A 26,717-nucleotide genomic window follows, 5' to 3' on the forward strand; every position below is an offset into this window, starting at 1 on the left:
CACTTTACAAATGACGAGGCAGCACTTCCAGCTTTAAGGTGACAGGGTGAAGACCCCAAAAAAAGCCGGAATTAGACTTACCGGTAATTCATTTTCCACGAATCCACCATGACGGCCCAGAGAGATTGACCCCTGACCTCTGTAGGGGCAGGAACAGAGATAGGTTTAAAAGGACCCCTCTCACCACTATTCACCAGTGAGTTCCAGATTATAGTGCTACAACCACCGGTTACCAGTGAAACAACTCCAAGTGTTTTTTTGTTTGTTTTTTTGGTATTAACTCATACCAAGTCATTGGAATAATATATATATATATATATATATATATGTATATATATATATATATATTTTTTTTTTTTATATATAGGGCGGGATATCATGCCGTCATGGTGGATTCGTGGAAAATGAATTACCGGTAAGTCTAATTCCGGCTTTCCACTTCACCACCATGACGGCACAGAGAGACATAACAGATAATATACGTCTTAGGGTGGGGCAACGGCCTGCAGGACCTTGCGACCAAAAGCGAGGTCGGAAGACCTGGATAAGTCGAGCCTATAATGTTTAATGAAGGTGTTTACATTAGACCAAGTTGCAGCCCGGCATATTTGATCTAGGGAAGCGCCTGCCCTTTCAGCGAAAGAGGCAGATATAGCTCTTGTGGAGTGAGCCCGAATGACTTCTGGACAATTGATGCCTTCCATTTTGTAGCAGTCTGTAATAGTCTGTTTTACCCATCGGGCAATGGTAGATCTGGAAGCTGCCTTCCCTTTATTTTTACCACAGAAGAGCACTAGTAAGTTGTCCACCTTCCTCAGGTCTCTAGTGACCTCTAGGTATTTCAGTACTGTTTGTTTGACGTCCAGGGTATGGAAACGTTCCTCTCCAGGATTTTTAGGATTCACACAAAAGGAGGGAAGAATGATCTCCTGGTTTCTATGGAAGTCTGTTACTACCTTTGGCAAAAATGTCGGGTCTAACCTCAAGGTAATACGATCCTCCTGTATTGTGAGATATGGTTGTCGTATTGACAGTGCCTGGATCTCACTCAGTCTTTTTGCCGATGTTATGGCTATAAGAAAAGCCACCTTCTGAGAAAGATTCTTCAGGGAACATGCGTCCACGGGTTCATAAGGTGGACCTGTGAGTCCTCTAAGGACAATGTTTAAGTCCCAGGTAGGCACCTTTGATTTGAGAGATGGTCTTAGTCTGGCTGCGGACCTCAGGAATCTTTGGATCCATCTATGGCTGGCTAATTCGGAATCGAAATAGGCACTAAGCGCTGAGACCTGGACTCTCAGGGTGGAAGGACTTAACCCTAACTCTAGTCCCTTTTGAAGGAAATCCAGAATCTTCTGTATATTTGGTCTGGTTTGGTCTGGGGCCTCGTCGCCTGACCAGGTGCAGAATCTTTTCCAGATCTTAAAATAAATGGCGTTAGTCACCTTCTTTCTGCTGGCCTTTAAGGTAGATATAACACCCTCAGAGAGACCTCTCTGTCTCAGGAGGTTAGACTCAGGATCCAGGCCGAGAGTTTGAAGATTTCCGGATGAGGATGGAGAACCGCCCCTGGATCAGGATATCCTTTCTCCCTGGGAGAATAAAGGCTTCCTGTGGGGAGAGCTTGGTTAGAATCGAGAACCAGCTCCTCTTGGGCCAGTAGGGGGTGACCAGGATAACTCTGGCTCTGTCCCTGATGATTTTTTGGAGAACCCTTGGGATTAATGGGAACGGAGGGAAGGCATATGCAAGGTCCCAGTCCCAATGCAGGGAGAAGGAGTCGATCGCTAGGGGCCTGTCCCTTGGGTTTAGGGAGCAAAAGGTTGATACCTTTGCGTTTTTCCTTGTAGCGAAGAGATCTACCACTTGAAGGCCCCATCTCTGGACAATCAGATTGAAGATCTCGATGTTTAAGGACCATTCTCCCTGGTCTATGGTAGTCCTGCTGAGGAAGTCCGCCGCACAGTTTAGGCTTCCTTTTAAATGAACTGCCGATATTGATCTTACATTTTCTTCCCCCCAGAGGAAGATTTTTCTGGACAGACCTTCCAGTTTTTGAGACCGTGTGCCCCCCTGATGCTTGAGGTAGGACACGGTCGTTACATTGTCTGAATAGACCTTTATATGTTGGTTTCTTAGTTTTGGAGCGGCTGCTCGTATAGTTTCCCAAACTGCCCTGAGCTCCCTGTAGTTGGAGGACTGAGCTGCAATTTTCAGAGGCCAGTCTCCCTGGTAGAGATCGGAGTAGATTTTTGCACCCCACCCTTTTATGCTGGCATCGGTCTGAATATGTACTGCTGGGGTCCTGAACCAGACCATGCCTTTTTTTAAATTTTTTGTTTGAAGCCACCACCGGACTGAAGATTTTACGTGGCCCGGGATCAGGATCTTCCTGTCTAAGGAGGTCAGATTTTTGTCCCACTTTCTTAGAAGCCAGGACTGAAGGGCTCTGTAATGGGCCTGGCACCACGGGACTGCTACGATGCAGGCTGTCATCTGACCTAAAAGGCTCATCGTTTCTCTGAATGAGAAGGAGCGACGTCTCAGGAAGGCCCTGATTGATGACTGTAGGTTCTGGATTCTTTCTGCTGGAAGGAAGGTTGTTTGTTTTTCCGAATCCAGCAAAACCCCCAGGAACTTTACCCTGGTATTCGGAACTAGGGATGACTTTTTTAGGTTTATAACCCAACCTAGATATGTCAGAAGGGAACAGAAGGTTTCTCGATCTGCTATAGATTGATCCACCGTGTTTGAAATTAGTAGAAAATCGTCTAGATAAGGGACGACCGTCACCCCCTGAGGTCTCAGGGAGGCGACCATCTCTACCACTAGCTTTGTGAAAATCCTTGGGGCTGAGGCCAGCCCGAAGGGGAGAGCCACGAACTGGAAGTGGTGAACAGACCCTCTGTGATCCCTTACTGCAAAACGCAGGAACTTCTGAGACTGGGAGTGAATGGGAACATGATAGTATGCGTCCTTCAGGTCGATTGTACAGAGGGAAGCGTCCCTTTGAATTAAGGGGATGGTAGAATTTAAAGATTCCATCTTGAACCTTTTGTAGATCACAAATTTGTTTAGCCTCTTGAGGTTTATGATCATGCGGAAGGAGCCCCCCGGCTTTTTTACCAAGAAAAGGCTGGAGTAGAACCCCCGCCCCAGTTGAGGCACGGGAACCGGAATTACTACTCCCAGGTCCAGCAGATTCTGGACCTCCTTCCAGATCTGGCTGTGCTGAAAAGGAGAAGGGTGGCGAGAAATCAGAAATACATCTGGAGGGGGGGAAGATAACTCTATCCTGTATCCTGACTTGACAAGATTTTGCACCCAGAGGCTCAGAGAAGTCTGCTGCCACTGAGCAAAATGTTGGGATAGTCTTCCCCCTATCCTGGTGTCACTGTTTCTCGCCGCCCTTGTTTTGGGGATTAAGGAGGTACCCTCTACCCCTCCCCCCTTTTGGGTAACTCCAACGTCCGGTCTTTCCTTTACCACGAAAGGAACTACTCTGGGTATATTGACCACGAAAGGAGGGTTTCTTTTTAGGGGTCCTATCCTCAGGGAACCCCCTCTTTTTATCAGTAGCCTTCTCGAGGATCGTGTCTAATACGGGACCAAACACGTATTCACCCGAGAAGGCTATAGAACACAACTTCATCTTGGAAGAGATGTCTCCCGACCAAGATTTCATCCAAAGTGCCCTCCGGGCCGCATTGGACAAGGCTGCATCCTTGGCTGAAAATCTAATTGTCTCTGCGGAGGCGTCCGCTAAGAAACCCGTAGCAGATTTCAGTAAGGGAATAGAATCTAGTATCTGTTCCCTGGGAGTTTTACTGCTTAGATGACCTTCTAACTCATTCAGCCACAGGTACATAGACCTGGCGACTGAAGTAGCTATGTTTGTCTTGACACTAAACATAGCTGCCTCCCAGGACCTTTTTAATAAGCTGTCAGCCTTCCTTTCCATAGTGTCCCTTAACTGACAGGAGTCTTCAAATGGAAGTGAGGTTTTTTTATTGACTTTCGCCACCTGGACGTCAATTCGAGGGACCTCGTCAAAATTTTTTGAGTCTGATGGGTCAAAAGCAAGGCGGTTTCTGAATTCCTTGGAAATTCCCAGCTTCTTTTCAGGATGGGCCCATTCATCCATCACCATCTCCCTAATGTTCTCGTTTATAGGGAATACCCTGGAGCGTTTGACCCTCAATCCCCCAAACATCTCTTCTTGAACGGTATGGGGTTGCTGAATGTCCTCCACCCCCATGGTATCCCTGACAGCCTTTAAAAGGTCACTCATTTCACTGGGAGTGAAGAAAAATTTTCTAGAGTCCTCCACGATCTCGCCTTCAGATAAGGGGTCGTCGTCCTCTTTTTTTGAGGATGAGGCCTCGTCCTCTAAATCCTCGGAGTCAGAGGGAATGTCCGCCCCCCTGGGTCTTTTAGGTGGGCGAATCCCTCTGGTGTCCTCACGGAGGGAGGCCAGTGAGGACCTAACCTCCTCCTGAATCATGGATCTAAACTCCTGCATAATTGAGGGCTGTTCGTCTCTCACTATTTTAGAAATGCAATGCTTGCAAAGCTTTTTAGTATAGTCCTCAGGAAGCCTGACGGAGCACTGGATGCATTTGGCGGTCCTTTTTCCTTTTTTTAAAGTAAGTTTGGCCTAAAGTGAGAGAGGCAGCCCATTAAATTTTGTCAGTCTAGTATAGGAGCATAAATAGATGTAGTATACCAGCAGACACACCAGGGGGAGGGGAACAGTGGTTACCTCTAAGCACCCCCCCCCCTTGCCCCCAGTGAAGCTGCCGACTTGCCCAGGTGGGCTACTCACGCTGGGGCGCTCGGGAGCGGTCTGGGGCGCTCGGGAGCAGTCTGCTCCTGCTGTGGCTCCTTCTCCTGGTCCGACATGTTCCGGTCAGAGCACGATGCAGAGAGAGCTCGTCTACTTCCGGGTTCCGTCCGGCGGCCCGGAAGTGACGTCAGACGCGCGCGACAGAGCAGAGCGTCTTTCCGGTCGGCTACTTCCCAGGAGGCAGGCGACTCAGCGGCAGCACAGGGCAGGCTTCCCACAACAGGGAGCGTGACCCTGGCGTCTCCCTGTCAGCTTTAGAACGAAGTCCGCCGGAGAGCAGGGGACGCAGCTCTGGGTGAAAGGACCCGCAAGGGAGGCAAGAAACACTACCGATGCGGTCACCCAGGTACTTAAAAATAATAAAACGAGGTCCACTTCACCTCCCTGAAAGCCAGAGAGGACTTTTCTCTGTCCTGGCCACTATAGGGGCAGGAACACACTGGTGAATGGTGGTGGGAGGGGTCCTTTTAAACCTATCTCTGTTCCTGCCCCTACAGAGGTCAGGGGTCAATCTCTCTGGGCCGTCATGGTGGTGAAGTGGAAACTTTAATCCCGGGATTAAAGTTTTTTTGGGGTCTTCACCCTATCACCTTAAAGCTGGAAGTGCTGCCTCGTCATTTGTAAAGTATATATCTTGGAGGAGGGGCCGGCCTCTGTGAGGAATTGCACCCAGTGCACAACGTCTGACTGCTGCTGCAGCATTTGGGATTTTTTATATATATATATATATATATATATATATATATAAATCGAATAATCCCACTTTCTCAATTCTACATATAAAATAAATAAAAAAAATAAACTAACGTAACACAGGTTCCCAAAATGCCCAAACTATTGAAAAAAAATATTTGATCAAAAAGCCGTAAATACCTCAAAAATGGTACCAATAAAAACTAGAAAGATGCCTTCATACAGCTCTGTAGACAGAAATATGAAAAAATCATGGCTGTCAAAAAAATGGCAATGCAAAGAATATTTAGATTTTAAGCATATTTTTTTTAAATCGTAAAGCAAAATAAAAACTATACAAATTTGGTATGGCCATAATCGTATTGACTAAGAATAAGGACGTAATGTCATTATTAACGCACAGTGGGCACTGTAATTTCAAAACCGGAGTTGTGGGTTTTCACACAATACGGTAAATAAAATGGTGCCATCAAAAAATACATTTCTCGCAAAAAAAAGCCCTCATATGGCTATGTTAATGGAAAATTTAAAAAAGTCAGATGTTGGAATGTGTGGCTAAAATGAAAATACCAAAATGGGCCCAGTTCTTAAAGGGGTTCCTCAGGAGTGATTTAAAATGGCCGCCAGCAACCTGTCTTAGAATGTGAACAGGACTGGTTGCCCCCACTTGCAGAGCTGCCTATGGGGGTGGGGGCCTCACTACAGTCTGCGCTCTGGCACTTGCATATACTACACATTGATGAGTTTTCCCTGTCAGGCTGGTCAGCCATGATGGCATATCATAGGCAGAATCACATCATTACCATCTATTATATAGCAGTGTAGGGTTTAGTGAGTTCCGCCCCCTCACACCCCTCGACAGCTCTGCTAGTGGGGCACCCAGTCCTCCTCACATTCAAGAACAAGATGCTGGTGGACCTTTTAAATCATTCCCAGAGAACCCCTTTAGGCCTCTTGCACACAAACGACTTTTTTTTTTCAGTTTCCGTTCCGTTTGGGGGTTCCTTATATACGGTCCGTATACAGAACCATTCATTTCAATAGATCCGTATGCCTTCCGTTTCCGTATTTCCGTTCAAAGAAAGAACATGTCCTATTATTGTCCACATAACAGACAAGGATGGTACTGTTCTATCAGGGGCCAGGGGCCGTTCCGTAAAAAACAGAATGCACATGGACGTCATCCGTATTTTTTGTGGATCCGTTTTTTGCGGACCGCAAAATACTGAAAAAGCCATACTGTTGTGTGCAAGGGGTTGAGTTAGGGTCCATTCACACGTCCGTAAGTGTTTTGTGGATCCGCAAAATACGGACACCTGCAATGTGCGATCCGCAATTTGCAGATCCGCACATCACAGACACTATAATAGAAAATGCCTTTTCTGGTCCGCAATTGCAGACAGGAATAGGACATGTTCTATTTTTTTCAGGAACGGAATTGCGGATCCCAGAAATGCGGATGCGGATCCATTCCAGCCCCATTGAAAGTGAATGGGTCCGCAAATTGCGGAACGAATGCGGGCCCAAATTATGGACGTGTGAATGGACCCTTAATGTAATGCTGGATGAACTGCAAAATTGAAACTGGATATCTAATAGTTTGAGTAAAAGGTAGTGCAGTAGCTGTTGTCACCTGTGTAAAAACAGGTGACAAGTCCCTTTAAATGGCAAAAACTTTGGAGGGAGGGGGGGCACTTAACGTCCTTAGAAGTAGCCCTACATCAAATCTGTTCAGTGACATAGTGGGTCCATACTTGCTGAGAAACAAGGGTGACTTGTGTGACCTCTTTTCCCTGGATTGCAGGGGATCCAAGCAGTCAGACCCCCCTCCCCCCATGATCCGCCATTTATCACCTTCCCTGTGATAGCTGTTGAATAATTATTATAGTATGGCGCCATTAAACACACACAATAAAGAGAACGCATAAAACAGGATTTATTGGCATCAGATTACAATATATAATGAGCAACAATTTCAATAGTGTTTCTTTTTGGACCGAGAGGAAAAGAAATTGTTGTCAAAAGGCTCTTTGCGTTTTTATAATCTGATTTGTACCGTTAATAACGCAAAGCTCCCCCGCAATATATTTTTTTTGCCAATAAGGGATAATAGTTGATGGTTCTCTCCCCACATTCCTGGAAATGTTGCTCAACATAAAGAAAGCTGCTTAGCGTTCAAAATTTCTCTTCTCTAAAATGTGACTCTTTGCAATTCTACATAATCAAATATGGATCCATGACTTGACATTACATTCACCATCATAGTCCGAAAGCCAATGGTGCAACAAGCTATTTTCTTCCACCAGATTATCATTTCTACACATTAGATCCTTATGTTAGATGGGTAGCGGACTCGAAGTTCCACTCTTTATTGCTTATGCATTAACGGGAACCTGTCATCACCAAAATGGCCCCTAAACTGCCTGCAGTACCCCGTACGTCATCCGATGGGCAGGATCACTGTAAAATAACTTTTGTATGCAAATGAGGATCTTGAAGTCAAGGGGGCAGTGGTTTTCACACTACAAGTCAAGGGGGCAGTGGTTTTCACACTACAAGTCAAGGGGGCAGTGGTTTTCACACTACAAGTCAAGGGGGCAGTGGTTTTCACACTACAAGTCAAGCTCGCAGTGGACCCTTCCTGCCCTGTCCATTTGATTGATGGGCTTTTTAGTTTCCTTCATGTGCAATACCTTCTTGAGATCTTGCACGAGCGAGCCGGAGGCTATTATCATTTGGCACATGCGCAAGATCTACAAAAGGGATCGCGCATGAAGAAAATGAAAAAAGCCCATCAATCAAAATCAAAGGGCGGGGAAGGGGTGTGGCAAGCTTGACATCAAATGTAAAAGCTACCGCCCCCTGAATTCATGATCTTCACTTGCATTCAGCCTACGGCGGAATACAATTTGTTTTACAATGATTACGTCCATTGGATGACTTAGACAAACACCTCATTAGAAACCAGAGGACATCAGCTGTAAGGTACTGCAGGCAGCTGCGGGGCAATTTTGGTGCCGACAGGTTCCCTTTAAATTAGAACACGGTCACCAATTAACTGTACTAACAGCAAATATACATTACTAGGAGAAATTATCCTGGATCTGCTTGCATTATGAAGTGGCTGGGCAGTCTAGTAGATTTGCAGAGGTCAAGTATCAGAAGAAGGAGGTATTAGGCTCTGTTCACACTACTATCAAGACTTCTATCTGAAATGGAGCCGTGACTCATAGGACAGATAGGTGTTCAAATGGAACCCCAAAAATCTTGACAAAACCCATTGACTTATGTAAGGGTCTATCAGGTTTCTTGCTCTGCAGACTGCACTATTCTTGCCACCAAAAACAGTGTGAACAAAGCCTTGGACAGGACAACATTCTGGCCATAAGATAAAGGCTTCAAATATTTATCTTACACAAACACAATCAGACTTCATCTCGGACTTTGCACTTGCACAGTAACATATTTAAATAAAAGAAATCTAATATTAATGTATCTGTTGCTAAAATATTTCTTTACATCTAATCAAACAATGATTCCCCTGTAAAAGAACTGTATTCTCCCTTGGTGATACATGGTACCAGTAATTCCTCAGGGCTCTCACCTTATGAAATACATGACAATAAAATAAGGAAAAAACAAACATACAGATACACAGCCTTTGGAATGTAAAAGGCACAAATGCTTTAGAAGAAAACAAGTTGTAGCAAATATAATTGTTTGTGCCAGATAAAATACAAGGTTAACTTAACTTCCAAAAATTACAACTTCATCAAAAATATCTGTACATGTTTCCCAATCAGTCTTGAGATATTAATCGGGATATTAATACTTCCAATGATTAGAATCTCTAAGTGCAAATAAGTCTTCAAGTCGCATCTAAATGATCAGTGAGCTTAGCATTCCCTTTATTGTCATCTCTGTAGAGGTTCTCAATATATCTTTAGCAGAATACCGCTCATGTATATTAGATTTACAAGAGGTATGCTGCTAAAAACATTATTAAACAGTGAGAGGAGGTTAAATAGATTTAAAAAATGTGTGTGGAAATTTTATAGAGTTGTCAAGTTCTATCAGATTAAAATCACAGAGGAATCCAAAAACACCACCAATAGAAAAAAATGTGCAGAAATAGCTTCACTTCTCAAGTCCTAAAAAGAAACAGAAACAAGGAGTTAAAATAGAAAAAATTGCATCTAAATATGAAAATAGCTACTTCAATGTGTAACCATACAGGTCAAGTCATCCATTTAACTATTTATTGAGGAATAAGACCAAACAGTGGGGACATTTTATTGGGGTTATCCTATAACAACAACTATGCCAATGAGAAATTTTCGGGAAGGAAGTGCTCCTTTCCAATAACTGCCTGCTCGTCAATGGTTTACACAGGCCGATCTGCAGACGGGGGAACTATGACGGAAGTGTCCGCAAGAAAGAACATTTTACCCGATGAATGAGCGTTTTGCCGATTACTGGGAATGAGCGTTTACACCAACATTCATTCATGATAATTGGCCTGAAAATCAGGCCGTGTAAGCCTGCTTATATATTCACAGGATAGGGGATAAGTGTCTTATCGGTGGGTGTATGACTACCGGGGGCCCATTTTCCCTGTTTGAAAGGATTGGCACACATACACGTGTGTCCGCCACTCCATTCATCTCTATAAGGTTGGCGGAAATAAGCGAGCAGCTATGTCAAACAGAGTTGATTGGAGCATCAGACACACATGTATGTCTGCAGCTCCATTCAAGCAAGGTAACACAGGCCCCCATTCTAGTGATCGGCAGCATCGGGAGAGCATTATACAATATACATTATACGGAGTGAGACGCCGCCACAGAGAAGAGTCCAAACGCTTGAGAGAGGGATCTTCACTGTGGCGGCAGTCAGATCCCTGCTGATCAGACACTTATCCTCTATCCTGTTGATAGCCCAGGGACGAGCCCTTTAAGCCCAGCTTTCACACTTGCACAAAATTTCCTTTTCAAAAATGGCAGGGTTTGTGGCTTTTCAGTGCTAATACAGTATGGTGACAAGTGATGCTCACTTTGGCTTCTTGTCGCCAAAACAGACGTGTTTTACTTTAATGGGTGCTAGATAGAAACTTGTGAAAAGTCTGTTAGTCGCTACTACCTATAGGAGGGATCAACAACCTCCAGCAATCCAGCAGTGGTGAGAGTACAACTCCCAGCATGCACTCTTGCTTGGCTGCTCCTGAGAAATTCCATAGAAGTAAACGGAGCATGCTGGGGGTCGCGGTTTTACAACAGCTGGAGTGGCGAAGGTTGCTGACCCCTGACTTACAGCATACAAGCATAGTGAACAAAAGGTGGGAAAATGATTCAGTAGTTGGGATGCTGCCCCCAAATGCGTCGGTTGATTTAACTGCAGGGCCAGGAACGCGCTAAATGGCCTGTTCAATCAAATTAATAATTCTAAATCAGATCTGTAAAGATTCTATCAGGATGAGACCACACATCACAGTCGTGCTGCGTTTTGGATGCAGCAAAAAATGCATGTGGTTTTTGCAACAACATATCTGCCTTTCCTTCCAGCAACACACAGCATTTCCATTTATGTAAGGAAGCATAAAAGCAGACATGTTATTGCCAAAGCTGCACACGTTTTTCCGATGCATCTAAAATGCAGAACCATCGAGATGTGTGGCAGGATCCTAGGAAGGAGGTTCACAGGATCAAGTGAAGATCATGTCCCCCCGGCTTATTTATTTCATTTCACTACATTTCTTAATGAAATATAAAACAAGCAATAAACTATTTACATCCATAATTAGCTAATAAGAAATTAAGTGAAATAAATTAAAATAAATAATCCGGGGTAAGCATGATCTTCACTTGATCCTGTTCACAAATCAGCGGCTGCTAATTTGGTAATCCATTAATCTCAGGGGAACCAGCAAACAGCAAGAAAAATATACGTGTGTTAGAATTCCTTCAACCAGAGATTAAAGGGTTTTTTCCGGGATTTTAATATGGACGACCTATTCTCAGGTCATCAATATCAGATCGACGGGGGTCTGACACCCAGCACTCCTGCTGATCAGCTGGTTGAAGAGAAGGCCACAATGGCCTTCTCGCATCGGCGAGCAGGTGTAATTACAAGAAGCCGTCCCATTCATGTCTATGGGTGGGTGGGGGGGCTCCTTCCTATTCAAGTGTATAGGAAGGAACCATCCCATTGAAGTGAATGGGACGGCTTCTTGTATTTGCACCTGCTCACCACTGCGATGTCGATGGCGAGCAGGTAAACAAAGAAATGAAGGCCTTCTCTTCAGTCAGCTGATCGGCGGGGGCAGGGGTGCACCACCAATGAGGCCAGGTAAGGCGATTTCCTCAGGCAGCACCAGGTAGGGGCAAACTGAAGGGCCATGGGTAATGAGCGCTTTCATTGTGACAAACGGGTTAGGTTAAGAAATTGGAATTGGGGGAGGTGGCACCGTTTGGAACTGAACCAGAGTTCGGGAAATGTTTTTTTTTACAGTATAAATCAATTTCCAAAGTTTTTATGCGAAGTCTTGCGAGACTTCGCAAAGTATTAACTTCGACTCATCGGAGCCCATACATTCTAATACTGTACGGAGCTCCTGCTCCGTACAGTATTGAAACAAAGTTTTATGTGAATCGACTTCGGATGTTTCATCCGAAGTCAATTCGTTCATCCCTAATCATCATCTGCAGCAGAGCATGTGACTATGACCATGTCTACAATGCGAAGACTGGCACATGGACACATTATTCCTGGAAAACCCCTTTCACAAGGCAGCATTTGGTCATTATTTTGCAGCCAAACATAGGTGTGGAACCTACAGAGAGGAAAAGTATGATGGAAAAATGTGTACCTTCTGCATGTTCTGGATCCACTCCTGGTTTCAGCTTCCAAATACTGACCAGAATACTGGCTTATGTGAACGCTGCTTTTTTTTGCCGTTTTGTATTTTAAGTATGATTCATTTTTGATAAATTGTGACTTCATTCATGCAACTTGTTACCTATATTATTTCCACAAGGAGCATTTCTAGTCAAAGTATTGTAGGTTAGACTTAATTGGCAGTAATCTGTCCCAACGTTTGATAATGAAGTTAGTAATTAATACACAGTTCCCTAATTACAAAGAGCTTGTCTTCTGCATTTGAAGTAAATTGAATGTGAAAGACAACTGGTAAACCTGATTATATCTACAGTATACCCAGCACCTTACTAGTGTAGGAGCACCACAGACTGCACACTAAATGCCAGCAGTCCATACAACGGTCTACACATTTCTGTCTCCTGGCGCCCTCATGTGGTAACTGGGCGTCACAACAACAAAACTGCATCTACGGACTTGTCTCTAACAAGAAAAACTAAAATAATATAAAAATCTAATTTCCTTTCCTAACCATGGCTTGTCATTTTAAAGAGCACTCCCCTTAAAGAGGACCTATCCCCTCCCCAGACATGTCTGTTTAGTAATGACCTGCATTGCCAATGTTATAACAATTCTGGAGCATCTATTCTTATGTCTCTGTGTTGTACCAATTCATTATTATTCCTGCTAGAAGTTATGAATGAATTACTAGCAGTTTGCAATTAAGATCCAGATAGGCGTTATCAGTTGTTGGTGTGTCCCTGGACAGTCTGACACTAGGCAATCAGTGCTGCCATGGTCAGACTGTGCAGGGACAGTCTACCCCCAACGGGTACCTTCAGTCCAAACTGCTAGTAATTCTAGCAGGAATAATAAGGGAATCGACACCGATGCTTCAGAATTGTTACATGGGGAATGCATGAAATTGCTAAAACAGACATGTCAGCAGAGTTCACAAGTCCTCTATTAAAGGGGTTGTCCGGGTTCAGAGCTGAACCCGGACATACCCTTATTTTCACCTAGGCAGCATCTCCGATGCGCTCCCTTGCCCTGCGCTAGATCGCGCAGGGCACGGGCTCTTTTGTTGATCATAACACACTGTGTTCGGTGACGTCACCGGCTCTGATGGGCGGGCTTTAGCGCTGCCCTAGCTGTTTTACTGGCTAGGGCAGCGCTAAAGCCCGCCCATCAGTGCCGGTGACGTCACCGGGCTTCCTGGCAGCCCCATGGAGAGACCGGTTCGACAACGGAACTCCTAAAAATGCGTGATTTAGCACAGGGCAAAGGAGAGCATCGGAGCATGAACTGCTCCAATGCTTAAGTCAGGGGGGCTGCCTGGGTGAAAATGGGGGTATGTCCGGGTTAAGCTCTGAACCCGGACAAGCCCTTTAAAGAGGAGCTGTCAGCAGTCCTTGCACATCTGTCTAAGTCATTTCTTAAGAGTTCTGAATGTCACCATTGCTCCAATATGAATAAATTGACAAATGGGTGTTGGATAATGTCAGACTGTAGAGACACACTCCCAATCAGTGCTGGCAGTGCCAGACTGTGTAGGGACATGCCCCTTGATAAGGAGAGTGGTAATACTCTTGTCAATCTATTCGCCTATTTCTAGAAGGGGTATCAGAGGAACGGCATAACAGCATCATATCAAAAGATGCTCTACAACAAGGGTAAGCAACCTCCGGCACTCCAGCTGGGGTGAAATTACAACTCCCAGCATGCACTGTTCACTTCTGTGTAAGCTCCGACAATGGCCAAACAAGTGTGCATGATGGGAGTTGTAGTTTTACCATAGCTGGAGTGCCAGAGGTTGCTGGTCCCTGCACTGGAGTCATTGTTTCAAGGGGAATATAAGTATTTACTAAACCAGACATGTCCGAAAAGCTGACAGGTCCTGATGGGGGTTGTTCCACAACTACATATGAAATGTATCCTTTACATTATGGGGGAAAAAAACATTTTTATTGGAATAATTTAAAAAAAAAGCTCCTGATTTTAGATACCGCGTTTCATCCTTCGGCCTGTTTCACACAGTCGGCAGAGAACAGTCTGCTGGAGCTCTTTGGATCCCGTCTAGCCTTATTGGCTATAATGGGGTCCGGCGGAGATCCAGACGCTACCCATACCCAGCAAATATGTTGGGATTCAGCCGGACAAATACTGCTGCACGTGAAACAGACCTTATGTTGTCCCATGGTTGTCTTCCGATTCCCTCAGAACATCCACCTAATATGTCCAGTGCTGGCTGTCATACATAGTCAGACCCAAAACTTGGATCCTCTTGTACACTGGCAGCAGTTGTGCAGGCCAGCCAGTAAGAGTATGGCACTAGAAGTGGCTTCTTCTCACCAGCACTGATCATATTAGGTCAGGGGTAGGCAACCTCCGGCACACCAGCTGTTGAGAAACTACAACTCCCAGCATGCATAATTGTTCTGCTCTTCTCATAACATCCATAGAAATGAATAGAGCATGCTGGGAATTGTAGTTTCATAACAGCTAGAGTGCTGAAGGTTGCTGACCGCTGTATTAGTTGAATGTTCAGGTTTCATTTAGCGGTTTCCCTCATTAGGTCAGTCCCCGAGCTTTCCTAAAATTCTAAACAAGTCAGGGTAGTAACTGTCAAATTAGGATACAATATGGGGCAACGGGTGTAGATACTTGAATAAGGGGCTCATGCACACAAACGTATTTTCATTCCATGTCCATTCTGTTTTTTTGGGTTTTTTTGCTGACCGTATGTGGAACCATTCATTTCAATAAAAACAGAAGTAACTCCGTGTGTCCATTCGGCAACAGAATAGAACATGTCCTATTATTGTCTGCATTACTGTCCTAAGGATAGGACTGTCATCCATAGTTTTTACGGATCTGTGTTATTTCTATTTGGGTGTTTGAGAAATAGTGTAATGGCACCCATATTGCTCAGTAACCAGCTTTCTGAGTTATCAAAGAAATAATCAAATTAATAGAATTTACAAAGAGAGAAAAGCCCTCTTTATTTAAGGCTACTTTCACGCTGGCGTTTTGTCTTTCAGTTTGTGAGATCCGTTCAGGGCTCTCACAAGCGGTCCAAAACGGATCAGTTTTGCCCTAATGCATTCTGAATGGAAAAGGATCCGCTCAGAATACACCAGTTTGCCTCCGTTCCGTCTCCATTCCGCTCTGGAGGCGGACACCAAAACACTGCTTGCAGCGTTTTGCTGTCCACTTGACGAAACTGAGCCAAACGGAGAAAACGGATCTGTCCCCATTGATTTACATTGTGTACCAGGACGGATCCGTTTTCTCTGACACAATCTGGCACAATAGAAAATGGATCCGTCCCCCATTGACTTTTAATGGTGTACAAGACGGATCCGTCTTGGCTATGTTACAGATAATACAAACGGATCCGTTCATGACGGATGCATGCGGTTGTTTTATTGTAACTGATCCGTTTTTGCAGATCTATGACGAATCTGCCCAAAACGCGAGTGTGAAAGTAGCCTTAGATGGAAATGCTCCTGGAGTAAACTGACAAAACAAAAAAACAAAAAAAAAAAAGAATATGTGTAGGGAAAAAACAGCATCTAGAGAAATAAATGATTAACGAACTGCTAATTGTACGGGATAACAGATGGACCTTGAATGGAAATCTAGTTAAGATAAAAAAAACTAACCTGTGATGTACCTTGCTCCGATTAACATTACCATGCTACTCACTATATAAAAACCCAGAGGCAGACTAGAGAAGATACTAGAGTCACCTGAAGACATCCAGCGGGAGAGGGTTCCATTCAAGCAAGATAGAAAAGGAGAAAATATAAAAAATTGGATACTTGGTGTTATGAATCAACCAGCAGCAACAGCAGAACAATTGCAAGTAGTGACAATTATAAGCGCAATTAAGCTTTCTATACATAAGGAAAATACAACCACATAGCAGGGTATACATGTGCCGAGCTACCGAGATGGTACATGTTGGAAGAAAAGCATTGCATAGCAAATCTGACCTTAAGGACCTCCATCCTTCTAGTCCAGGGATGGCCAACCTGTGGCTCTCCGGCTGTTGTAAAACTACAATTCCCACCATGCCCTGCTGTAGGCTGATGGTTGTAGGCAGCCTGGGCATGCTGGGAGTTGTAGTTTTGCAACACCTGGAGAGCCGCAGGTTGGGCATCCCTGTTCTAGTCGTTAGGCTACATGACCACTTCTGTAACACGACTTTTCGATTGTAACCATCAAGCTGCAGCCTGCAGAGAAATACTTTGCGTTGCAGGCTGCTGTCAATGGTTAAAATTGGGAAGTCGCACTACAAAGAGTCTTCATTTTGCCCAGCCTATGGCAGCAGGTTGGGCGAAGCAACCCCAACTATGTCTATCATCACATGTCTAAATTCTTTGTTTTTTTAAATATGTTACTGGTGGATGCGCTACATAAAGAATGATTGGTTTGTAAAGCGGGGGTGCAAAGCTTATGCAGAATTTGACATGATTAGCGATACACAGGATTAATTTATATGAAATTACAAGAAAGGTGAAAGAGGTGAGACCACTACAGCCAGTGATATTCTGTCATCGCAAGAAGCAGGTATACCTAAAGCGCAACTGCAAAAAAAAGGCGGTCAGTCAGCACATCCCAATCTGCAGGTGTACGCTACCATGGCTAGAAACACAAAGAAAAAAAAGAAAATGCAACAGCACTCTGCAAACACAACTAAAGTACAATAATGCCATAATTATAGAAAACAATCTGGTGCTAATGCTACGCTTATTTAGCAAATTTGAGATTCTTGGCAAATACATTTTGTGCAAAATTATTTGGGCCCGTCTGCCAAACGTCAAGGTGATCTCTATAAGACGGGAACCAAACAGTAAATACTACCTGTTATGTGCCATAATGGCCACCATAAATTCAGGGAGTACAGGTTCCACATGCATGCTGGGTCCACTCTGCTTTTTACCATCTTTGGAGCCATAACGGCCTCCATTAAATTCAGGGATGCAGGTACCAAGATGCATGCTGAGCCCCCTCTATTTCTCCTGGTGCCAAATGGCTGCCAATAAATACAATGAGAGCAGGCTACAGCTTTATACTTACTCTAATTAAAATCAGCCTATGGGGCAGACAGGCTAGTCTGGGGTGCAAGACCAACTGGAGTCAGCCACAGCTCCTGTACAACTACAAAAAAAGGGGATCAGTCAGCACATTCCAATGTGCAGGTGCACACTGCCATGGCTAGAAACACGAAATAAAAAAAGAAGGCTGATTTTAATTAGAGTAAGTATAAAGCTGTAGCCTGCTCTCATTGTATTTATAGGAAGCCATTTGGCACCAGGAGAGGTATAGAGTGGGCTCAGCATGCATGTTTGTATTTGCATTCCCTGGATTTAATGGAGGCCGTTATGGCACCAATGATGGTAAAAAGCAGAGTGGACCCAGCATGCATGTGGAACCTGCACTCCCTGAATTTTATGGTGGCCATTATGGCACATAACAGGTACTATTTAATGGTAGGTTCCCGTCTTACAGAGATCACCTTGACGTTTATTTGCCAAGAATCTCAAATTTGCAAAATAAGCATAGCATTAGCACCAGAATATTTTCTACATCTATGGCATTATTGTATGTAATTTGTGTTTGCAGAGTGCTGTTGCATTTTCTTTTTTTCTTGATGCGCAACTGGCACATGGTAGTTATTACACAGTAACTGTGTACTACTTTGTTCGGAAACTGCCCAATGGCAGCTGTATGGCCTAAAGGGTCAGTTATGACATGAATATAGAGCTGCCAAATAGCATATATATATATATATATATATATACACACATATACACACACATAAAACTACAACCTAATTTTGTTTCTACATATAATTGTGGGCAAAGTGTGTAATATGCATTATCCAACAAAATGCATATTTCTCAGCATAAACATAATGGATGGAAGGAAGACTCAAGACTGGGAATCCAAAATGTAACTACAGTCTTATACAGAAAATTGTATTTTGCACAGTGACCAGTGCAAAATCGGTGTCTTCTCCCTCTAGCAGGTTATACAATAGCTATAACCGTTAACTGGTAGTTATAATAAGCTATAATTCCTCCACAAAATGTGATTCTACTTATCTGTATTGCCTCCTCTAGAGCAAACATGCCCCATTAATAGTCCTCCTAATTTTCCCCAGGATGATCACCCATAACATACTTGCCAGGCCCTTATTTATAATATTATGTGACCACATCAGGTCTGTTAGGAGATGAGATTCCATGGTCACTACGATAAGTAATGTCACTTAATTGGCATATGCAGGAGGACATCATTTGGGGCAGATGGGGCGATTATGATTATGTTACATTACATGTTGTATCTGGTACATTTGTCATTGAAAATAGGCTTTAACTCTAGGTCTGTGTGATAGAAATAGAAGATATGAAGAATTTTGGGCCCATTTGAACAGGGGAAAAAAACAAGGCAATGGCAGAAGACCTTGTCCTTATTTTTTATATTTCTCAAACCCAATAAATGCACTTCAGAATAGATCCTCGAGTAGATCTATATTACACATTCATCTATAATCCAATGACAAACAAGATCTAGATTTATTATAAAGATGCAGAAATAACACCTCATTGTGCTTGACCATCTGAACCCTGATTATTGGTAAGAACTCAAGTTCTGGTCATCAGGCCATACTTTTCTAGAACTGTAGCTGTGGCTTCAGTGGGTGACCTTCTAACATTCTGTTCATATAGCGGATTTCTTAGGTATCTTTTTTGGCTTCAGCTTCATAAACAATTATCATATAAATTATCTTAGTAATATTGAGCATCTTGTCATTTCAAGCTTAGCAGGATAATGGATTTGCACAATAATGTGCTCATTAACAGGAAATTATAAGCAGTTGGAGGAAAATCCTCAGTTCAACATAAATAGCTTTAATTTAAAGCATTAACAAGAAACTAAAAAGTACTGGTTCTGTGGGGAATGGATCTTACTATTCTTCAGTTCATAAAAGAGAAGACAAAAAGGTTAAAGGGGTTGTCCCACTTCAGGACGTGGCGTTTACTATGTATAAAATTAATACAAGGCACTTATTCATGCATTGTGATTGTCCATACTGCCTCATTTTCTGGCGGGATACATTTTTCCATCGCATTATACATTTCTCGTTTCCATGGTTACAGACCACCCTGCAATCTATCAGCAGTGGCCGTGCATGCACACTATAGGAAAAAGCACCAGCCTATGTGCGCTCCCATTCCCAATCACCAGAGACGCCAGCACTTTTTCCTATAATGTGCAAGCACGGCCACCACTGCCGGATTGCAGGGTGGTTGTAACCATGGAAACAAGCAGTTTATAATGTGATGGAAAAATGAATCCAGCCAGCAAAGGAAGCAATATGGATAATAACAGTACATTAGTAAGTGGCTTGTATTAACTTTCTCTACATGGCCACTTGCTAAAGTGAGACAACCCCTTTAAAGGGATTCTGTCACCTCGTTTTTGGTTATAGAGTTGCAGACATGCACGGCTAGATCGCCGCTAGCATGTCTGCAATATATCTGTCCTATAGGGCTGTGTGCTTTTATTTTGTTTAAAAAAATGAAATGATTTTAGAGATATGTAAATGAGCCTTGTAAGGTGCCCAAGGGGCTGTACGAACCTTCCTGGTGCCCAGCCACGCCCCCCTGTGAAGGAGCCCAGCACCGCCTGCGTCCTCCGAATCTCCTCCTTTCGTCACAGATAGATTGCCGTAATCTCGCGATGCGCGAGCTCGCGCATGCGCAGTTCCTTCCCTGAGGCTGATGCCAGCACAGGGAAGGAACACTATACAGGCACTGGGCATCGAGAGATTACGGCAATCTAACTGTGACAAAAGGAGGAGATTCGGAGGACGCAGGCGGTGCTGGGCTCCTTCACAGGGGCGTGTGGCTGGGCACAAGGAAGGTTCGTACAGCCCCTTAGGCTCCTTACAAGGCTCATTTACATATCTCTAAAATCCTTTTTTAAACAAAATAAAAGCACACAGCCCTATAGGACAGATATATTGCGGACATGCTAGCGGAGATCTAGCCATGCATGTCTGCAGCTCTATAACCAAAAACGAGGTGACAGAATCCCTATAAGGTGTAAATATACAGTATATTAGTGTGTGTGTGTATATACAGTCATTACATTTGGATAATTTTTAATCTATTTAATGTTATTTTATAATATTTATTTTAAATATAGTATTTATATTGTATAGTATCACATATTTGTATAGTTTGCATGGTTGAAAACAGACATATTCCCATCAAGTTCAACCAGGCATCTTGGCTGCTTGAATTCTCATTAGCTCTACTTCATACATGGGCATGTGTCACTTGCGGATCAGTAGGGTCCAACAGCTAGAACGAGGAGTCCACAGCGTTAAATGGAACACCTAGGCCCCTCCTGACCTCATCCCTGTCCAAGCTTCACACTACTGCAATTCAGACCCAAATAGGTAGTTTACAATTGTTCTCTGGGCTCTGTTTCTTCAAGCAGCACTAAATATTTCTTCATAGCGCCAAATTTGCCAAACTAAACAAGGCTAGTTAATGGATTTCTGGTTACATCCCTGGGGTCTAGGGCTGAGAATGATTTAATGTCTGCAACTCTGGTGCTTCAGAGCATTGACACCTGTATCTCTGTTACTGTCTTTATCCCTGGTAGTCTAGGGCAGAGAAAGAGTTAATGTTGTATATCTGGTCTCCAGTGGGTTACTCACCTTTCAAGGCTCTAATGCTGCCCCTTTGGCGGGATGGCTGAGACTAGAATGGACACACACACCCTCACTCAAGACTGCTCCCTATGGAAGTTGACCACTGATTGTAGGGAGAACTGTCCCTGATCAAACAGCTTCATCAGCGCTCTGCCCGACCCTTAAGGGGAGGGTCTCCGGAAGTCTGCAGCAAAGCACGGTCTCGCTGATCAGAAGATATTTTTAAGCAGTACGGCTGAGCTGGCAGACAGCATAAGGGGAACAGTGGTCCCTGTGGTCAAGCAAGTTATAACATATCCTAGATATCTGCTGTCACTTGCAGGAACTGGAAATCCCCATTTTACCAAAGGGTACATTCACATGTGGCAGACTTGTAGATATTTCAGCCAGTGTCATCTGAATGGAGCTTGCAGAAATTCATGTGCTGCCTTCATTTCTGTAACAAATCTGCCACATGTGAATATACACTAACAGTTCACTGTAAGAGACGCATTATAAGCTTATGCCACAGTATGAGGTTTATAGAGGCTCAGAATGGACACTGATGTGTCCATCATCATATGATTATTGTAAAGAGGTATAATAGTGTTTGATCACGACTAGTTACAATACATACTGTATTTTTTGCTTTATAAGATGCACTTTTTTGCCTCAAAAGTGGGAGAAAAAGGCCAGTGCAATATTAAAAAACAAATACTAATGAGCACTGTGCGATGTCAGGTCACATTGCAGCTGCAGGAAGAGTGCGCTCAACCTCGAGTGGTGGCACTGTCCAGATAAGCTATTTTATTTATTTCTTTGTCTGATTTGGGGGTCTGATAAAGATTGTGGGTCTGATTTGGGGGTCTGAAAGATTGTGGGTCTGATTTGGGGGTCTGAAAGATTGTGGGTCTGATTTGGGGGTCTGAAAGATTGTGGGTCTGATTTGGGGGTCTGAAAGATTGTGGGTCTGATTTGGGGGTCTGAAAGATTGTGGGTCTGATTTGGGGGTCTGAAAGATTGTGGGTCTGATTTGGGGGTCTGAAAGATTGGGGGTCTGATTTGGGGGTCTGAAAGTTTGGGGGTCTGACGAAGTTTGGGGGTCTGAGGTCTGACGAAGTTTGGGGGTCTGAGGTCTGACGAAGTTTGGGGGTCTGAGGTCTGACGAAGTTTGGGGGTCTGAGGTCTGACGAAGTTTGGGGGTCTGAGGTCTGACGAAGTTTGGGGGTCTGAGGTCTGACGAAGTTTGGGGGTCTGAGGTCTGACGAAGTTTGGGGGTCTGAGGTCTGACGAAGTTTGGGGGTCTGAGGTCTGACGAAGTTTGGGGGTCTGAGGTCTGACGAAGTTTGGGGGTCTGAGGTCTGACGAAGTTTGGGGGTCTGAGGTCTGACGAAGTTTGGGGGTCTGAGGTCTGACGAAGTTTGGGGGTCTGAGGTCTGACGAAGTTTGGGGGTCTGAGGTCTGACGAAGTTTGGGGGTCTGAGGTCTGACGAAGTTTGGGGGTCTGAGGTCTGACGAAGTTTGGGGGTCTGAGGTCTGACGAAGTTTGGGGGTCTGAGGTCTGACGAAGTTTGGGGGTCTGAGGTCTGACGAAGATTGGGGGTCTGAGGTCTGACGAAGATTGGGGGTCTGAGGTCTGACGAAGATTGGGGGTCTGAGGTCTGACGAAGATTGGGGGTCTGAGGTCTGACGAAGATTGGGGGTCTGAGGTCTGACGAAGATTGGGGGTCTGAGGTCTGACGAAGATTGGGGGTCTGAGGTCTGACGAAGATTGGGGGTCTGAGGTCTGACGAAGATTGGGGGTCTGAGGTCTGACGAAGATTGGGGGTCTGAGGTCTGACGAAGATTGGGGGTCTGAGGTCTGACGAAGATTGGGGGTCTGAGGTCTGACGAAGATTGGGGGTCTGAGGTCTGACGAAGATTGGGGGTCTGAGGTCTGACGAAGATTGGGGGTCTGAGGTCTGACGAAGATTGGGGGTCTGAGGTCTGACGAAGATTTGGGGGTCTGATCTGAGAAAGATTGAGGCGGGGTTCATTTGGAGGTCTGATGAAGATTGTGGGTCTGATGAAAAATATTTTCTTCTTATTTTCCTCCTCTAAAATGTCTGATGGTCAGGTACATCTTAAAGAGCAAAAAATATGGTAAACTATGATAACAGTCAGCAAGTTTAAAAAAATACTGCATATAAAAAAAAATAAAAAGACTAAATTATTTCCATGAAATATAAAATCTCTGAATAAAAATTAAAATGACATTTTCATTAATATTTATGTAATTAACATGTGAAACAAGCAAAAGTGGGAACATTTATATAATGTTAAAAATTATAAAGTTACCATTCCCATTTGTTGCAGCCTCAGAACTTTCCCAGCCCATTGATTTCATCACTGCTTTTTTCCAGCGAGCATATCGGTATTCACTTTCTAGAACAAGAGTACAGAAGGCCCAAAATTTATCACAGTATTTTTGGATAATGGGCCACCATTAAATATTACTTTAATTTAGCATGAAACAAGTTACTTTTGTAATTTACTTCACAATAAAGTCCCAGTTGTGAGATATTCCCATTATTTCATTAGAATGATGCCCCTGGTAATCTGTATAGCAATGTGCATGTCCACCTACTGGGGTGGTTGCACATGCTCAGTTCCATCCTTCCTGCCACCAGCCATATCTACTCTTAGGTGCTGTCACAGTTGCAGGGAGAAAGCAGCAGTAGAAAGAACATGCCCCCCTGTGAAGGATTACGCACTCTGAAAAGAACATGCCGCCTGAGCTGCCAGCTTGAAAGACATTTATCAGAACAGTTACAGCAATGAATGGGGGAGATCTCTGGATGCATGTGAGGTCCAGTGCTGGTTCTAGCTTCCTTAGATGTATTCTAATATGTCTGATTTTAATCACCCCCTTTAGGCTCCATTCACACATCCGCAATTCCATTCCGCATTTTGCGGAACGGAATTGCGGACCCATACATTTCTATGGGGCCGCCTGACATGCGGCCCAGATCCGGAAATGCGGACCCGCACTTCCGGGTCCGCAATTCCGATCCTGAAAAAAATAGAACATGTCCTATTCTTGTCCGCAATAGCGGACAAGAATAGGTATATTCTTTTAGTGCCGGCAATGTGCGGTCCGCAAAATGCAGAACGCAAATTGCCGCTGTCCGTGTTTTGCGGATCCGCAAAACACACACAGATGTGTGAATGGACCCTAAGAAGTGGCTTGCCCTTTACCTTCAGGATTAATCTGTGGTTCGAACCGTTCACAAGTCACTGCAGTCAAATCTCCAGGGTTAAGACTCCAGACACCCACTCCTTCTGCTGCCCCGGCAGCCATGGCAGCTCCTAATGCAGTTGTTTCTGGCATAGAAGGTTTCACTGCAGAAAACAGAGTAAAATGTTACATTGTAGCAAGTATTGTTAAATACTCAGTCTGTTCATATCAATGGTAAAAATAAAAAAATATCAGTTTGCTTTTGATTCTTTCCAGCAAATTGTTGCCCTTTCAAGAGATAATTCCCTGTGCCTTGTACTTCGAGAAAAAACATTTAAACTGATACTTTGAAGCTAAATTACAGTGTAATGTAAAGACCTCTTTATTCAATGTGCTTACCAGAACAATAAAATGGAAATTAAATAACTCATAGATGTAGATGAGTTGGTGCAGCGAGATTAAATTGCAATGCTTGCACTTTAAAGCCTAACCTGACGATACTTTGTGGCTGCCACTCAGTCACACTGATTAACAATGTAATTGAACAATACGGCAATGAGCAAAGGATAGATCTGTGTACAGACACTTGAACTGCTCACCCACTGGGATGCACAGGATATCAGCCTGTAACTGCATGAGGATCTTATTGTTAGTCATGCCCCCATCAACCTGCAGTTGGCTCAAAGGAATTCCACAGTCTTTGTTCATTGCATCTAGAATCTGGAAAGGAAAAAATAAGAATAGGGATGTGGAGACTATTAGACACCAGTAACTGTCCCATCGCAGATCTCCCCTCTGAGCTCAAATAAACCCTCCTGTCTGAATCAATCATATCTGTGTTCACAGAAATACATCTGCATCTTATCAATCAATGCATAGTGTATGACGTAAAACACATGGGAAATAGAATGCCCTACCTTCCAATAAATACTGGACATCTTACTGTAGTTGCTGTCAATGTCATGCAAATATAGGAGAATTTTCCCATGTTCTGCCTTGTCCAGAACATGGAGTATTTTGGATGCCGCACCAAATTTGAAAGACCAGATATAGTATAATTGAATTTGGTGCAAATCATTATTTATGAAGGAATGATTCTTCAAGTATTGTTAGTTTTCCCCCATCTAGTAAATGACAAGTATTTTATATTTGGCCAATAGTGGTGAGAAAGTAAAGAATATTTCTGGTTTTGAGAGTTTTTATATCAAATATTTGGGGACTGCAATTTAGATGAAATTGTCAGTGTATTCAGCAGGGCAGTAAGGGTAATCTCTAGCTGACTGAATTCCCTGAAGCTCTTAACAGATCCTGAGTAGGCTGATATATATATATATTTTTATTGGAAATTATTCCGCAAAACGTATAATTTAAATATCTCCTCTTCCTGACTCTAGTCGTACATGGGGAGGGGCTATCAGTGATTGATAGCATTCTCTGTGTAAGTGTGTATACACAGATGTCAGTCACTAATAGCTGTACACGGAGGAAATGTTATCAGTGACTGATAGCATTCTCTGTGTAAGTGTGTATACAGAGATAGCTGTCAGTCATTGATAGCTGTACATGGGGGGGTGTTATCAGTGATTGATAGCATTCTCTGTGCAAGTGTGTATACACAGGGGGTGTGTTATCAGTGATTGATAGCATTCTCTGTGTTTTTCGCCATGCTGGAAGAGCCTGCCCAATTGCCACCTCTAGTTTACCATTAGGCTTAGTGTGTATACATAGACAGCTGGGGGAGTTGTTATTAGTGATAGATAGCATTCTCTGTGTAAGTGTGTACACAGAGATATCTTTCAGTCACTGATAGCTGTAGATGGGGGAGGTGTTATCGGTTATTGATAGCATTCTCTGTGTAAGTGTTTATACAGAGTTAGCTTTCAGTCACTGATAATATGGTTCCTGTGTACAACTGAACTCAGAAAGAGCAGATATTTAAATATATAAATTAAAGTTTTGCTGAATATTTCCCCATAAAACTATATATCAATCTGCTCAGCTACTCTTGTACTATAACATGCTTGTAGATTACACTGCATTTTGTAGTGACAGGTTGTCGTTAAGCTGGCCATACACAAAATACATATATTTTGGAAGCATTGTCCAACTATCTTATGTTCCTTCGCTCCTGTGAGAGGGATCTGGCAGTGACTATTTCCCCTCTACCCATTGAAATGAATATGCATGCTCAGGAGAAATTGCCATCAGTCAAATGATCTTTTGACCAACAGTTATTTTACCTTTAAGGCTGGCATCAGGCATATGAAATTTCACATAATTACAGTGTAACCTCTGAATCTTCTGTTTTTTCCACAGTAAAGAAATGACATAAAAAACTGCTGAAAAACCACATATATGAACATGCCCAAAAA

At 43.5% G+C, this 26,717-nt stretch overlaps 1 protein-coding gene and 1 long non-coding RNA gene across 4 annotated transcripts in view; one reads left to right on the forward strand and one right to left on the reverse strand.

Annotated features, from left to right (window-relative positions):
* Positions 1-8,059: 8,059 nt before the first annotated feature.
* Positions 8,060-26,717, reverse strand: part of GK (glycerol kinase) — a 103,254-nt gene continuing 84,596 nt past the window's right edge. For 2 of the 3 annotated variants that reach the window (XM_040425000.1, XM_040424999.1), the window contains 5 exons: positions 24,945-25,065; positions 24,366-24,509; positions 23,466-23,552; positions 16,078-16,164; positions 8,060-9,690 (listed from right to left, as the gene is read on the reverse strand). In XM_040425000.1, the coding sequence (XP_040280934.1) occupies positions 9,677-9,690; positions 16,078-16,164; positions 23,466-23,552; positions 24,366-24,509; positions 24,945-25,065 (453 nt within the window). In that variant the 3' untranslated portion in view covers positions 8,060-9,676. The remainder of the gene's footprint in view (positions 9,691-16,077; positions 16,165-23,465; positions 23,553-24,365; positions 24,510-24,944; positions 25,066-26,717) is intronic. The other variant, XM_040425001.1, reaches the window with a different exon arrangement.
* LOC120995650 lies at positions 16,168-26,711 on the forward strand. Its single transcript, XR_005777640.1, has 2 exons — positions 16,168-16,280; positions 26,662-26,711. It is a non-coding gene; the product is annotated as an uncharacterized LOC120995650 (long non-coding RNA).

The sequence above is a fragment of the Bufo bufo genome, chromosome 3, assembly GCF_905171765.1.
Source record: "Bufo bufo chromosome 3, aBufBuf1.1, whole genome shotgun sequence".
NCBI lineage: Eukaryota > Metazoa > Chordata > Amphibia > Anura > Bufonidae > Bufo > Bufo bufo.